Source organism: Neoarius graeffei, chromosome 6, assembly GCF_027579695.1.
Source record: "Neoarius graeffei isolate fNeoGra1 chromosome 6, fNeoGra1.pri, whole genome shotgun sequence".
Lineage (NCBI taxonomy): Eukaryota > Metazoa > Chordata > Actinopteri > Siluriformes > Ariidae > Neoarius > Neoarius graeffei.
The window spans coordinates 22,270,413-22,287,387 of record NC_083574.1 but is presented as its reverse complement, the minus strand read 5'-3'; the positions used below and the strand labels follow the sequence as shown (position 1 = coordinate 22,287,387).

The window sequence follows — 16,975 nt, the reverse complement described above, 5'->3', positions numbered from 1 at the left end:
GAAAGGAGCCAGTTGAGGTGGTTCGGGCATCTGTCCAGGATGCCTCCCGGATGCCTCCCAGAGGAAGTATTTCGGACATATCCAACCAGGAGGAGACCCCAGGGCAGACCCAGGACAGACTGGAGGGATTATATTTCTTGGCTGTCCTGGGAACACCTTGGCATCCCTCTGGAGGAGGTGGCTGGGAAGAGGGAGGTTTGGGCATCACTTCTGAGATTACTCTCCCCATGTCCCAGAACTGGATAAGCCGTAAAAAAATGGATGGATGGACAGACATGTAGTCTAATTAATATCGTACATTTAACCTTACAAATTAATGTTTTGATTGAGCTTGATCATGTTTAAATAATGGTTCATAAAATGTTATAACCATGGAGCATGTGGAACAATTGGCAAACAGAATAATAAACCTTGTAAATGTTATTATTGGAAAGATTTTTAAAGTGGGCCTCGTTTTTCTTGGTTAGTTGGATAAGAGCTTGGGTTTAATTTTCTTTTGAATTGAAGATATTTTCTATTTTTTTCAATAATTTATAACTTTTTTTTAGTTTTCTTTCCTCTTCATTGTTACATCCTGAAAACACAGCAAAATATACTATTGCAGATAAGCTGGTTTGTTCCTTGATTGCATCACAATATTTTTCAATAATAAGTATCAACTAATTTTGTATAAAACAGATAGTTTTTGATAATAGATGGTGCTTTATGAAGAGTTAAGGCAGAGGTCACCATTTTCAATCATCATAAGCCCAGTAAATTATTAGTTTGATTACAAATGATAATTGAATCAGCACGCACACACACCTGTACCAGCATTAGTGTCTTGCTATCTCCACTGAGCGAGTCCTGCAGCAGGTATGTGAGGCGTGAGTTTCTGAAGGGAACGTGTGAGTGGCGTGAGCGCAGTGCGTTGATGACGTCACCCAGTGCTGAGAGTGACTTATTGATGCACTGAGCCTCACGCAAGCGGCTTCCCTCAGCGCCAGATTTAGAGATTCTCTCTGAGCCAGCCAGATCCACCAGATTTAGCTTACCTACATAAGAGAAGGTACAGTGACATTATTAAGTGCTTTTACTGAAGAGCTTGTAACAAGTGAGGCTGCTGTAACAGGTACATATTCTGTCTGGTCAAAAAATAGGTCACCATTTAGACTGAAATAAGCAAATACTTTAAAGCCTTTGACTGGATAATTACTAGACTCTAGTAACTAGAGTGATTAAAACCAAATAAGCATGATGAAACACTGGGACACTTTGACTGGCCTGCAACTTATGGGATTGGTTGGAACAGCAAGAGTAAAGAAGTAACCTTCAGAATGGAAACTTATTCTGAGGAAATCAACTACATTTAGGGTTTACGGAGGAAAATGCTTTATGATTTGTCTATTGAGGTCTGGGTTCGAGCCCTGTGGCCGGCGAGGGCCTTTCTGTGCGGAGTTTGCATGTTCTCCCCGTGTCTGCGTGGGTTTTCTCCGGGTGCTCCAGTTTCCCCCACAGTCCAAAGACATGCAGGTTAGGTTAACTGGTGACTCTAAATTGATTGTAGGTGTGAATGTGAGTGTGAATGGTTGTCTGTGTCTACGTGTCAGCCCTGTGATGACCTGGCGACTTGTCCAGGGTGTACCCCGCCTTTCGCCCATAGTCAGCTGGGATAGGCTCCAGCTTGCCTGCGACCCTGTAGAACAGGATAAAGCGGCTAGAAATGAGATTTGTCTATTGCTTCAAGTTTTTTTTGTGTGTGTGAGTGAGAGAGAGAGAGATTTATATATAATATAAAGTCACCCGAGGTGCGGTGTCCTGTGGAGGAGTTGAAGCCGGCCACATTAATGATGAGGAGAGCATGAGAGCGAGAGCTGTGCTCATTCAGATTGGTACATGCTGTTGCCCTGTTCATGTGGCCCAACTCAAAAACCTGCAGGATTAAAGGTCAAAGATTAAGCTTCCACTCAAACTGCAAAGTCATTGTACTAAAACATGGAATAAGCACAGCCTTCTCCCTTCACAGATGAAGCTGACTGAAGTGTGTATGACTACTTCTGAGTTGTCCAGCTAACTGATCCAGAATGTTTTACTTAGGTGGGACACTGAGCTGGTGTGGGGGTGGCCAGTGTGGGACACAGTGCAATCATGGCAAAGCAGGACTTAAGGCATAACATTCTAATTAAGCAAATGCTGTAAATGCAACGTTTTGGCCCATGTTCAAATAAATGACTCCAATATTTGGACTAAAACAAACTTTCATAGTTGTAGATTTAATAATAATAATAATAATAATAATAATAATAATACAATTATTACAATTTTCTATTTCTGTTTTAATTTGTATGTTTAATCAATAATTGCAAGGGATGGCTACACGTTTTCTTAATAGTACATTAAAGCCCACATTTCTTCTCTTTTTAGATAAGGTAAAACCACAAAATTTCATGTTTTTAACATTAGGCATTCAAAAGAAAAATCAAACCCAAAAGTTTTGGGGTGGCCAATGATATTTCAGAAGGTCACCCTTATAGCCACTCCTACATTTAATGCCCTTAAATCTCAAGACACATTATGTTTGTGCCAAGTTGCAAGTGACAGGAGACAGAACTCAAAGCATAAGACAGAGATAAAAACATCCATCAAAATTAAATGTATTAAAAAAAAAAAAAAGAACGCTCACCTTATTAATATCATCCACACTCTCCACTGTGAACTTGGCAAGACCAGGCACATGCAGTTGACCGCTGCCATCTGGACACATCTTAATGTCCAACTTTTCATTTGGGTTGTCTCCTAACAGGTTCCTGAGAAAAACAGGAGTTCTATAAACTCTGGATTTCTTTCGAAAGCAAAATTACAGGACAGTAACAATCTATTAATGCCATGGAATATGCAATTACATTTATGATCAGTAATTGATTACTACTCTATTATTTAAAAACAGACATGTGCAGGAGTCTCTCCATACATGCTCATGCACTAGGTGGCAATACATGTCCTAAAGTTACACCAGCAATCCATCTGTATACAAGAAATTGCAAGGAACTCTGATATGCTGCATTTTCCCCTCACTACATTCTGCCTCCTGTATTAAGATAAGTACTTCTTGCCCATAAGCAGTCTGCCAATCAATCACACAACTGAAAAGCCATCACTTTCCTAGCCGTGATAAAATTACTTGTGTAGGTTTTGAGTCCGAATGTGTGTGCGCGCGTGCTCTTACCTCAGTGTCTCATTGTAGATCTCCACCATGCTGACAGTGATGGTGTAGTGCCAGTCAGGCATTTTCTCAGACACCTCAGAGAAGAGCAGACGCAGAGCTCTCTGGTTAATGCCGGGGTCCTCAGGAATACCCTGTGCGCACGCACAAAATATTATACACTTACAACTCAGAACAATTTTGGGTGACATCCATCACTGTTATTTGTTTCTAGCCAAACTATTATTTTGTCCAAGCCTTTCCCCAGTGTCCTCATTTACCTCCATGGTGTAGGTTTTTCCTGAACCTGTCTGCCCATAAGCGAAGATGCACACGTTATAGCCATCTATGCAGGACGTGACCAGAGACTGCACTTCCTGAAACACCTGTTCAATCAGAAGACAGACTACAAGGTCACTTCACAGGCCACCAAACAACCCAAGTAACAGGAACTGGCATGATCTCCTAACCTCTGCCTGCGTGGCCTGAGGTGGAAAGACCTTGTCCATGTCAAAAGTCATAAGCTTGCCCTTGTTGGAAAGGTAGAGCACTGCATCATCATCGGCATCGAAGGACACCACACTCTTGCTGTCAGTCTCCGCTTCCTCCTTGCCGATGGGACGCACCCGACATAATACACGAATGTTTCCTGTTGAAAAGATAAAATTGATTAACATCAATTCAGTTATTCTTTTGTAAAATCAGCTAGTATTAGGCCATTTTTAAAAAGATGAGACAGGGAATTAAAATGGTAAACATTTAGACAGGGTAGCCATAGCAACCAATAAGCCAACAATAAAACAACTCTCCTTTAATAACTTTAAAATTGACTGTATGCACTAGGTTTACATTTATACTTCACTAGCAATTACCTAATTGTAATTATGTAGAAATGTGTGTTACAGTGAGTATGAATGTTTTGATTAACCAGTAATCAAAACATTTTGATTATAACCAGTAATTTTCTAAAACTAACATTCATTAGACAGACATCCTTTATTGTCATTCAGTATGCAACAAGTGTACACAGAACAAAATTTTGTTGCAATTTGGCTCAGCACAGAGTTAAATATAAAAAAGTATATTAAAATATGCAGCAGCAAAAAATATAAAGTGCAACAGTATAAAGTGACCTGTGGAATTAGGAATTGTTCAAGTATAAATAGAAGTTGAGAGTTCAGTTTGATTTAGAGTTTGGATTTGGAGTTCAGCAGTCTGGTGACCTGGGGGAAAAAGCTGTTACAGAACCTTGTGGTCCTGCACCGAATGCTGCGGAACCTCTTTCCAGAGGCCAGGAGTAGTTGGCTTAGTTAAATAAATAAGGAATAAAATTAAGGGTGAGAGTTTATAGGAAAATAATCAACTATGGGGCGGTGCAATGCCATCTAATGTAGACAGAGTTATTGTTACTAATTTGAAGTTTATTTAATGTTATATTAAATAAACTTCAAATTAGTAACAATAACTCTGTTAATGTTAAATGCATCCCTAAATGGATAAAAAGTATTAACGTGGTGATGTCTGATGATTAAAAACTTGTTAGCAAATTGCTGTTGTTTAAAAAGAACACAACTGAAGAAACACTTTGGGACGTCCCAAAGTGTTTCTTCAGTTGTGTTCTTTTTATACAACAGCAATTTGCTAACAAGTTTTTAATCATCAGACATCACCACGTTAATACTTTTTATCCATTTAGGGTTGCATTTAACATTGAGGAATGTCCTCAAACTTCCTGTAAACAGAAACAGTAGTTCCATTACTAGTCTCTTATATTTTCTCTCTCCATGTTAAGACAAAACATGCAGCTCGTCATGTAACCAAGAAAGTGTAAAGCCCTCTGTCTTTCCCCATGTTGCTACAAAGTGCTGACATTGGAGACTCCTTGCAAAAATGCTAAATAAGCACCTCACAAAAAACTTTTCTATTTCAATCTGTTTGAAAATTCAGTTCAACAGCACTGTGGTATAAAACTAAAATAACATTCAACTTCAATTTCATCATGCAGACTCCTATAGACAATATTTTACCTACATCACTGCACATCTCTCAACAATCTTAACATTTGCATTTGGCTAGGATGTGGTGGTCTCTGCTTCCCATTATGGTTGTTATAAACAATACAAGCATATAATTTTACCTCATCTCATCAAGTTTAATATTTTTTGCTTGTAATTATGCACTACAAACATAAGCACGTTTTGATAGCATATTTTTGATATATTGTCAAAAGGAAACCCTACTGTACAATTCATAAAGAAAATTTCTTAACGTATACTACAAAGTACAGTTTGTACCTTTGAGGCGAACCAGTTCATTGTGACACTTCTTCCTCAGGTTCATCTCCCTCTTGTATTTGCGTAGCAGCTCCTGGTTAGTGTTACTCACCTCTGCAATCATGTGGCATATCTAAACACACACACACACACACACACACACATATTCATGAGTGCATATAGGGGATAGAACCCTGCTCTAGACCTTCAATTTTGGTTATCAGCCTTGTGTTCTTTTTATACAAAGAACACAAGGTAGGTAGATGCTGTCATCTACCTACTGCAGCATGCTAACCGTCACCTGGACAGTAGTGGTGACACTGAGAATCATGTTTTATTTTTCCCACCTTACTACCATCCAACAACTTCTAAGTGAGAAGCTGCCCAGGATGGGTGTCTGTGTGTGTCTACTGTCTCCTGGATTTCTGACCATCTGTCAGATAGGTCCCAGGTTGTACGGCTGGGGAGCTCACTGTCTGATATGGTGGTTAGTAACATGATTGTACCACAGAGGACCGTACAGTCTCCATTCCTGTTCACTCTGTACATGTCAGATTTCCAGTATAACTCTGAATCATGCGATCTGCAGAAGTTCTCTGATGCCTCTGCGGTGACTGGGTGTATTAGAGATGGGCAGGAGATGGAGTACAGAGAACTGGCTGATAACTTTATGGAATGGTGCAACAGGAATCATCTGCTCCTACATATGAACAAGACCAAGGAGATGGTGGTCGATTTTTGAAGGACGAGAACTGTGACTAATCCCATAAATATCATGGGTGAGGAGGCTGGAATTGTTGAGCACTACAAGTACTTGGGTGCCCACTTGAACAACAGACTGGACTGCAGGACCATCTCTGACACTATGTACAAGAAGTGAATGAACAAACTATTTTCTGAGGAACCGCAGCTCCTACAATGTATCCAACAAGATGTTGGAACTCATCTACTAGTCTGTGATGGCAAGTACCATCTACAGTGCTGTAGTCTGCTGGGGGAAGCAGCATCAGTGCCAGAGATGCCAACAGGATCAATAAACTCAAACTATAAAGCATGTTTGAGTCAATGAGGGACAAGCAGTCACTTAAACTGCCCTGCATCATAGACAATCCCTTCCACCCTTTTAATGACGCACTGCAAAGACAGTGACGCTCATTCTCCAACAGACTTGTTCAGCTCCCCATCATAAAGATCATCTCAGGAAATCATACCTACCCTTTGCTATGACCCTGTAAAACAGCTCTCCTCTGTGTGACAGGTTAATTCATTTGAGTATTCTAACATTACAAACTACTGCTGTACATAAGGTATTTTACACACTGCCAATTTTTGCATACCTCTTCTTATTGCTCCTTTTTAAAAAATTATTTTTCCTTCCTTACTGTTTTGATATAAAATGTTATAGATAACTTTCACATTTAGTGTCTTATTCTGCTTTAGCACGGTCGTCTCACAGCAAGAAGGTTCTGGGTTCGAACCCAGCGGCCGGCGAGGGCCTTTCTGTGTGGAGTTTGCATGTTCTCTGTGTCTGCATGGGTTTCCTCCAGGTGCTCCGGTTTCCCCCACAGTCCAAAGACATGTGGTTAGGTTAATATAGGACAGCCTTGGGCTGAGGTGCCCTTGAGCGAGGCACCTAACTCCCAACTGCTCCCCGGGCGCTGTTAGCATGGCTGCCCACTGCTCTGGGTATGTGTGCGCGCTCATTGATCACGTGTGCGTGCGTGTGTTTTTTCACTGCTTCAGATGGGTTAAATGCAGAGAGGAAATTTCACAAGTGTGTGATGAATAAAGTTGTGCTTTCTTTCTTTCTTTCTTTCTTTCTTTCTTTCTTTCTTTCTGTTATTCTTAATCTTGTGGGATCGATAAAGTTCCACTTTGAGCTTAAAATTTAAAATATGGACTATCCTGGCTACTGAACTAAAAAATTAATTAATAAAAAAAAGTTTAAGTAGCTTAACAATGTCATTTGATGAAAGTATGTAAAAGACATGTACAGTGCTGTGAAAAAGTATTTTGCCCCCTTCCTGATTTCTTCTATTTTTGTATGCCACACGTCATCAAACTAATTTTAATATTAGACAAAGATAGCTCAAATAAACACAAAATGCAGTTTTCAAATGATGATTTCATTTATTCATGGAAAAAAAAAAGTTACCCAAACCTACCTGGCCCTATGTGAAAAAGTAATTGCCCTCTCAACCAATTAACATCAACCAATCAAACAAGTAACCAAATTTAATTGATAACTGGGTTCAATTTCACTAGCCACACCCAAGCATGATTACTACCAGGCCTGTTCAGTCTAAATATCACACAAATAGAACCAGACTGGCAAATGTGAATGTGCATCTTAAAAAGATGCCACGAAGTAAAGAGTTTCAAGAACAGATGCGCAACAAAATAATTGAAATCTCTGTCTGGAAAGGGTTACAAAAGCTATTGCCAAGGCTCTGGGATTCCAGTGAACCACAGTTCTACAAATGGGAAAAAAACCTTGGAACAGTGGCGAACCTTCCCAGGAGTGGCCAGCCTTCCAAAATTCAACCAAGAGCGCTTCGATGACTGATCCAGGTGGTCACAAAAGAACCGACAAATATCTAAAGAACTGCAGGCCTCACTTGTCTCAGTTAAGGTCAGTGTTCATGACTCTACAATAAGGAAGTCACTGGGCAAAAATGGCATCCGTGGGAGGTGCAAGGTGCAAACCGCTGCTGGCCAAAAAGAACACAAAAGCTTGTCTCACATTTGCAAGGAAAAAAAAAAACATCTTGATGACCCCCAAGACTTTTGGGATAATATTCTGTGGACCGAGACATCAAAAATACAATTTTTTGAAAGACATTGGTCTTGGTACATCTGGCATCAGGCTAACACAACATTCCCAAATAAGAACATCATGCCAACAGTCAAACACAGTGGTGTGATGGTCTGGGGCTGCTTTTTTGCTAGAGGACCTGGACAACTTGCCATAATTGATGGAACCATGAATTCTGCTCTCTATCAGAAAATCCTGAAGGAGAATGTTCACCCATCAGTTTGTGACCTAAAGCTCAAGTGCAGCTGGGTTATGCAGCAGGACAGTGAGCCAAAGCACACAAGGAAGTCCACCTCTGAATGGCTGAAAAGAAATAAAATTAAGGTTCTGGGATGGCCTAGTCAAAGTCCTGACTTGAATCCAATCGAGATGCTGTGGCAAGACCTTAAATGGGCAGTTCATGCTCAAAAACCCTACAAATGTGGCTGAATTGAAACAATTCTGTGAAGAGTGGGCAAAAATTCCTCCACAGCAACGTAAAAGACTCACTGCAAGTTATCGCAAATGTTTAATTGCAATTGTTGCCACCAAAGGTGGCCCAAAGAGCTATTAGGTTTAAGGGGGCAATTACTTTTTCACATGGGTTATACAGGTTTTGATTCACCCGTTACTTTTAACAAATGGAGTGATCATTTAAAAACTGTATTTTGTGTTTACTTACATCGTCTTTATCTTACGTACATTACACTGGGGGGGGGGGGGGGGAGATACTTTTTCATAGCACTGCATTTACAGAAAAGAAATTAGATTTGATAAACTTGTGTATTATTTCAATGGAATAAGATTCCTGGATGTATCTTATGTAATCTTACCAGAGAACATCTGTAGTAATGATGATTGATTTGTATGAAAAATGATACCTCTGTACAAATAAGAGATGGGAGTGTCTTCAGGAAGTATGCATAGAAAAATACAAAAGGGTCATGCATACTACTGTACATACACCTCATTTTAATGCAGACTGATTGCTCAACGCTTTATCTGCACTTGTATATTTTGTGGCTGTGCAAGTTGTCCTTGATCAATTGTAGGTCACATGACCATAAATGTATGTATTGATACCACACAGTGCGTGTACGTGGAATTCTCACCTCCTGCTTAGCCTCAGCAATAGCATTCTGCAGCATGTAGGGAAAGTCCACGACCTGCCTCTTCAGACAGTTGTAGTCACAGGTAAGCGTCCTCAGAGCAGGCTGCAGAGTCAGCAAATTCATCCTTACACCTGTATGGAAAAATAGGATTAGATACATGCTAACAGGCTTGCCCATTGGGGATAGATTAGGGATAAAATTAGCTCATGTTTTAAGTCGTTCAAATTCTGTAAAGCTGCTTTGCGACAACGTTTATTGTTAAAAGCGCTATACAAATAAACTTGACATGCTTACATCAAGACAAACTGGTGGAATACACACACCTGCAAGGTTTTCGTGCACAGCTTTCATTTCGCTCTCAGCTCTGATGAACGCCTCCTCGATGACCCTGTTCTTCTCCACCTCAAGATTCTGAATCTCAGCCTCTAGCTGGCTTCGATTTCGCTCCATCTCACCCTCATATGCCAGGATCTGATAGAAACACACAAAAACACATTGTGAATAAAAGTAGTAATGATCAGATGGATGAATAAATGTTTGCTGAATTGATTGTTTTCTTATAGTGAAAAGGGGAACACCTTAATTAAAACCCCAAATTCATCAAGACCTAACAGAGTCAACGCAGCATTAATGCACATGCTGTAATTGTTTAGGGCAACCCAGAAATGCGGGTTGTGCATTTGCTGAACACCTCAAATCAGACATATAGCCTACTTTCTGGATTAGTGGAATATGTGTCACACTATTTGGAAACATTTGTCACATTCATCCACAACACTCCACTCAGTATAAAGAAAGGGAAGTCAGATACTGTGGTCTAAAGCCTAGGTCACAACCGGACGTACGATTTTTTGGCCGTGCAATTTTTGGCATTTCCCAAATCGCTGCATTTTTTTTTTTGTTCATGGAGAAAGACGCACGTTGGCCGTAAGTTTGTCTTGCAACCTGAAAAAAAAATGTAAGCGCCCGTAGAGTTTGTTTGACATGACAAAGAACCTCTGCGGCCGGTCTGTGGCCAGTCTACGGCTTGAAAATCAGCACGTCAGACGCGCGCCCTCCGTGCGTTTCTTGCGTTTTTTGCACGTAGACCGGCCGTAGGAGCACGTACGGCCGGTTGTGACCGAGGCTTAATGTGGGCCAGGGACAGACAGCTGGAGGCTCTGGGGTCCACCAGGATACACAGGAGGATGATGGGTGAGACCATCCCTGTGTCTGAAATTGCTCCCTACTCACTATATAGGGCAATATATAGTGAGGACCCCATTTTGTAGTGCTGTCCGAAATGATGAGGATTATTACACCCCATATAGTGCACTCAAAGTATCCCACAATGCATCACAAAAAGTAGTGTACAACCGATGGTCACTAACCAAGCAATATATATCTCATTATGCGTTGCGGTTGGGCTGAAATAAATCAAATTAAAAGTCTCAAATTTGATTTAATAAAAGGCAGAGGCAAAGAAGAAAGTATTCAGCCTTGATTAAAAAAAACCCTGAAAGATGCAGGTACTTTGTACTGATTAATGTGGGAAATATGCTCAGTATAATATATATTTATCACAAAAATACATGCATGTATCTATTATTTTTATTTATTTATTATTTTTATTATTATAAGTATTGAAAACCCACTAGCCAGCTGATATGGCAAGTTTTAATTGTGCGACAGTAATGACGTAAATACCAATGCGACGGACTAGTGTCCGAAAGCATTTTTTTTTTCATTTTACCAATGAGCTCACTATATAGTCCTCTATATAGTAATTCTCTATATAGGGAGTAGTGAATGAGTGAGCGATTTCAGACACAGGGCATGTCTCTAAATCACACTGAGTAACTGTGTACAAATTTCTGAGGTCAAGGGTCAACAATGGGCGATATCTGCCAACAAAGATTTGGGGATATGAATTAATAATACACTGTTCCCATTTTACTTTACAGAGAAAATCATTAGGTGACAATCACCCTTATCTAAGCAATGTAAAACAATAAATCAGACTGGAAGTCTGAAAAGACTGGAAAGTGTCCTGTGAAATATCCATTGTATTGTATTTTAAACCAATACTGGACCAACAGTGATGCATTATATTCAATATGAAGTACTCATTAATATCTGTCAAACTATTATTGTGATTAATCCATTATTACTTAGGTAGAAAGGATCATCACTACATTGGATGTCAACACTGGTCATATTTTTCAACTGCTGACCCTGGTCAGGGAAATCTAGCTGACCTTGTACAGCCTGAGTGTGGTTTCCATGTTGCCAGGAGCATCAGAGAACAGACTGCAGAGCTGAGCCCTTACTGAATCCAGCTTGCGGGTGGAAGGAAGGAAGGAAGGAAGGAAGGAAGGAAGGGCAGGCGGAAGGAAGGACAGCATGAGAGAGAATGACAGACCAAGAAAGTCAGATGAAAAGGTAGAGTGAGAGATCATGCGAGAGCACATTCAAGAAAACCCATATATTACATGGACCAAGCTCAAATTCTGATATCAGTTTAGGTAAAGTCAAGACGATATCAAGTTCTTATGTCGTCACTTAAAAGAGATAACTCTCACAACTGGCAGCTGTCTGCTATCATCAAGAGCTTGAATCTCAGGTGTCAGTCATCTGAGAGAGTAACTGAACCTTACAAGTAAACTTACATTCACAAAAATTCAGTGGGTGTTTGATAATGCAGTTTTCTTTCGGGTTTTTTTGGTACGTTTTCCACCAATCTATAAAATCTTGATATATCACAACCGGTGGACCAACCAATACACTATATGACCAAAGGTATGTGAACACCTGACCATCCCACCCATATGTGGGCCTACCCCAAACTGTTGCCACATAGGTTTGAAGCACACAATTGTCTAAATTGTCCTTGTATACTGTAGCATTACAATTTTCCTGAATTAAAACTAAGGGGCCTAAGTATCTCAGTATGACAATGTACCTGTGAACAAAGTGAGCCCCATGAAGACGTGGTATGCTAGTGGTGTGGTTTGAGTGGAAGAACTCAAGTGGTCTGTATAAAGCCCTGATCTGAACCACGGTGAACACATTTGGGATGAATTGGAAAGCTGACTATGCATCAGGTCTCCTTACCCAACATCAGTGCCTGACCTCATTAAAGATCTTGTGACTGAATGAGAGTAAAAAACAAACAAACAAACAAACAAACAAACAAAAAACCCAACAAAGAAAACCCTGCACAACCCCTAGTGGCCATAGTGGAAAGCCTTCCCAGAAGAGTGGAGGTTATATCATATCAGCAATAAAGATGTGTTCACAAACTTTTGGCCACATAGCACCATCAGTTGAGCCCTAATAAACCAGCATACAAAATCTCACTTCAATATAGGAAGAGACCAGGGAAACAACCCATTTTTCAAAAAAAGAAATTCAAAGAGACTCCAGAAAGGATCATGAATGTGAACCTCACCACTCTCATACGCCACCACAATCAGGAGCGACAACCAGAGCACATCCTATTTCTTTGAGAGTGTTCTGGTATTCACATCAAGTTACTTAATGGATTCATCAGCAGCATAAGATGTGTCATGTGGAGTGTGCCTGTGTGTGTGTACCTGCTGGCGGAGCTCACTGCTGGTTCTCTGGCTGTCATGCAGCTTCTGCTTGAGCTCTCGGAGGAGCTGTTGCTGGACCCCCAGCTGCTCCTGGAGAGCCTCATTGCTTGTCTGAGCATCCATCAAGGCCTGTTTCCAGCGAGACGACTCGGCCTCTGCTGCCTTGCTCATGTATGAGAGAGAGAGAGAGAGAGAGAGCACGAGCATGCATGCAAATTAAAATGCTGTTTGCATCAAATTTGATATGCAACATTTTAATAGCACTAATTTCCTTGTATTTTCAAAGAGGATCCACAAGAACCTGTTGCAAAATTGCGTGCATCAAATTTGACACTGTAGGTGCTATCTATCTGTAGACTGCAGAATACATTGCAATTTATTACATTTCATAAAGAGGGTTTTTGCCCATTAATCATTTGCTAAATCACATTTAGATCAAAATGCATTTTGGGGTAGGAAAAAAAAAAGCAATAGGTGGGTATGCTGAACAAAAAACAAACAAACTTGTTTTATTTGTGACAGTTATAATATTTTTTAAATTAATCTGTACGTGTCAAAAAGGTATAGTTTCAGAGCTGGTGACTGAAGTGAGCTGACATATTAGAATCATTGCTTGATGTAAAGGGAAAGTGGCAATGTGAATCCATTGCAACTTTAAACGGCATCTTAAAAAAAAAATAACCTCATCTCTTTAAGCTGGCGTATTCACTGTGACCTGGTTTTACTAGCTTGTAAAACTGAGATTACTGTTTATTTAATACTTTATTAATGAACTAATGAAATTCAATAAGAAAATTAAACACAACAGACATGCAGTATTTTGATAGTGCTTTGACAAAATTTAACTGCCCATAAACAGGAGGGAAATACAAGTATGGAGGGAGGCAAAAACAAACACCCTCCTCCTGAAACTACATAGAGTAAAATTATCTGGGAAAAAAAAATCATAATAAAAATCAAATTTTAATATTAAATTTAGGACTTTAACGGTTTTTTTTTTTTAACATAAACTAGAGCCAGTGAAAGGTTTACACATATGAGAGTATTTTGAACATGTTTATCATTTGTCAGGCTTTTTATGGTTAAAAAACTGCACTAGTAACAAATACCCTGTCCACACTAGGGATTTTGTACTGATATGAAACTACTTTCGTACTGCAACACCTGTCCACACTAGCAACTATACCGGTACTGTAGCGGTATAACTGTATCGGTACGAAACCCACAAATGTATGGGTTTCGTACCGGTACAGTAGCGCTTCGCTGTAGTGTGGACAGATGAAGCTGTTCTGTATCGATACAAATATAATGCTCATGCGAAAACGAAACGACCGTGGAGCTACATGGAGCAAAGAAAGGGGGGAGAAAGGGAGAGGAGGGAGGGAGGGAGGGAGGGAGGGAGGGAGGGGGAGAAAGGGAGAGGAGGGAGGGAGGGAGGGAGGGAGGGAGAGAAAGGGAGGGGAAGAGAAGGAAAGAGGGAGAAAGGGAGGGGGGAAAAAGGGAGATTCGTTTTCTTTGTTTCTTTCTCAACTGCCTCGCGCGTTTTATACAATTCGACTGAATAAATGACCACCAGAAATACAGACTCTACATTGACAACAAAAAGCGCACACACACACACGCGTTGTTTCATCCGCCATATTCTCGGAAGGAAGTTACTCGGTAACCACGGAAACATTTCGCGCACACGCATTTCAACTACCGTGAAAGAAAACCGCAAACATTTCTCGCTAGTGTGGACAGATGCACTACACTGTACCGGTATACTTTGCAGGCCCGCCGACGGGGGGGACAAACGGGTATGTTGTCCCGGGCCCAGGAATAGGCTCTCATGAAGTTGCGATTATTTTATTTCATTTCAAAATGTGTTGATTTGGGGGAGAAATGTGCTATATTTGCATTCAATAAATGATTTCTAGATCTTTTGCCTTTATTGTCTTTGAAAAAGGCATCAAGAACCCCCTACCACCCCTAATGCAAAAATGGTTTGGTCTGACTCTTTGATTAAGGGGAAAAAAACGACATCGTTCGATCATAGCGCTTCAACAATCAGCGTGCGTGCCATTTGCCAACATGCACAAGTCAGGAGCACAGAAAAGAAAAGAAAAGAAAAGAGAAAAGAGAAGAAGAAACCAAGAGACTCAGGGGCTCACTGCATAAATATTTTAAAAAAAGATTCGGATGATGCAGCAGGTACTAGCAAAGGCAGTGGGGCAGCTGAGCCAGGTAAGACCAGTGTTGGGCACGTTACTTTCAAAAAGTAATTAGTTATAGTTACTTTTCCCAAAAAGTAACTGAGTTAGTAACGGAGTTACTTTGTCATAAAAGTAACTAATTACCAGGGAAAGTAATTATTCCGGGCGGCACGGTGATGTAGTGGTTAGCGCTGTCGCCTCACAGCAAGAAGGTCCGGGTTCGAGCCCCGTGGCCGGCGAGGGCCTTTCTGTGCGGAGTTTGCATGTTCTCCCCGTGTCCACGTGGGTTTCCTCCGGGTGCTCCGGTTTCCCCCACAGTCCAAAGACATGCAGGTTAGGTTAACTGGTGACTCTAAATTGACCGTAGGTGTGAATGTGAGTGTGAATGGTTGTCTGTGTCTATGTGTCAGCCCTGTGATGACCTGGCGACTTGTCCAGGGTGTACCCTGCCTTTCGCCCGTAGTCAGCTGGGATAGGCTCCAGCTTGCCTGCGACCCTGTAGAACAGGATAAAGCGGCTAGAGATAAATGAGATGAGAAGTAATTATTCCGTTACATTTTGTTCCCCCTCAAAAAAAATCAAATTCAATTAGTGTAATCATAATAAAAGTGAATGTTAAATGTGTTTAATGTTGGGGGGGCCCATTCAGAGCATTTTGTCCCGGGCCCAGCCAAAGCTGTCAGCGGCCCTGTACTTTGTATCGATACAGTTATACCACTTTCGTACCGGTATAAGTGTGAACACAGCAAAACAGTCCAAGGGAAGCAAACCACAACACAACAGAAGTATTGTTTCCAGAGGATGGCTCAGAGGTGATGGAACCCTTACTCTCTGATGGAAATTCACTGACTGAAGTAACACGGTAAAGTCGATTTTATACTGGATACTTGCTATGTATGTCATTTATTTATTTATAAATAAAAGGAGCAACATGTTTCAAACAGCTCTCCCTTAAATCCCTGGCTTAAAAAAAGCTCAGCAAACTGCACTGGTGACGAAGTAAGGGATCATCTCCACTCAGAGCACTTTATTAGGAACACTATACTAATACTGGGTTGGGCCTTTGCTTTCAAAACAGCCTCAATTCTTTGTGGCATGGATTTCATAAGACCTTAGAAACATTTCTTTGAAATTCTGGTCCATGTTGAGATTATTTCATCATACAGTTCCTCCAGATTTTTCAGGTGCACTTTCATGCTGCGAATCTCCTGTTCTACCATCCCAAAGTTGTTCTACTGGATTCAGACCCGTGACTGGAAAGGCCACTGAAGAACACTGAACTCATTGTCATGTTCATGAAACCAATTTGAAATGACTTGCTACGTATGTGACATGTTGCATTGTCATGCTGAAAGTAGCCATTAGAAGATGGGTAAATTGGGTAAAATCACCAAGATCACGTTTTTCTCCCCATTCAGATGGTTAATGTGAACATTAACTCGAAGCTGCTGTCCCGCATTTTACACATTGAACTGCTGCCACATGATTGGCTGATTAGATAATTAAATGAAACAATAGGTGTACAGGCATTCCTAATAAAATTTTCAATGAGAGTAGATTCTAAAAAGTGCATTAAGTAGATGGGTAGGTCCATGCCAAATGACCAGATGGTGGTTGCAGCACCAGATTCATTTTCTTTGTGAGAGCTTATGGTAATAGATACTGGTGAAACATGAACTGATAAAAATAAATAAATAAATAAATAAATAAAATAATTCAGGGTCCTATTCTGTGTATTTAATGAACTAGGTCAGTGGTTCTCAAACTTTTTTCACCAAATACCACCTCAGAAAATACTTGGCTCTCCAAGTACCACCATAATGACCAACAGTAAAATACAGTAGC

The 16,975-nt window shown here is 40.5% G+C and overlaps 1 protein-coding gene across 7 annotated transcripts in view; it reads right to left on the bottom strand.

The window, feature by feature from the left end:
- The window catches only part of kifc3 (kinesin family member C3), a 111,409-nt gene that overhangs the window by 6,886 nt on the left and 87,548 nt on the right, over positions 1-16,975 (bottom strand). For all 7 annotated transcript variants that reach the window (XM_060923426.1, XM_060923422.1, XM_060923425.1 and 4 more), the window contains 10 exons: positions 12,936-13,097; positions 9,684-9,831; positions 9,361-9,491; positions 5,476-5,587; positions 3,652-3,830; positions 3,463-3,567; positions 3,206-3,336; positions 2,663-2,786; positions 1,783-1,912; positions 805-1,034 (listed from right to left, as the gene is read on the bottom strand). In XM_060923426.1, the coding sequence (XP_060779409.1) occupies positions 805-1,034; positions 1,783-1,912; positions 2,663-2,786; positions 3,206-3,336; positions 3,463-3,567; positions 3,652-3,830; positions 5,476-5,587; positions 9,361-9,491; positions 9,684-9,831; positions 12,936-13,097 (1,452 nt within the window). The remainder of the gene's footprint in view (positions 1-804; positions 1,035-1,782; positions 1,913-2,662; positions 2,787-3,205; positions 3,337-3,462; positions 3,568-3,651; positions 3,831-5,475; positions 5,588-9,360; positions 9,492-9,683; positions 9,832-12,935; positions 13,098-16,975) is intronic.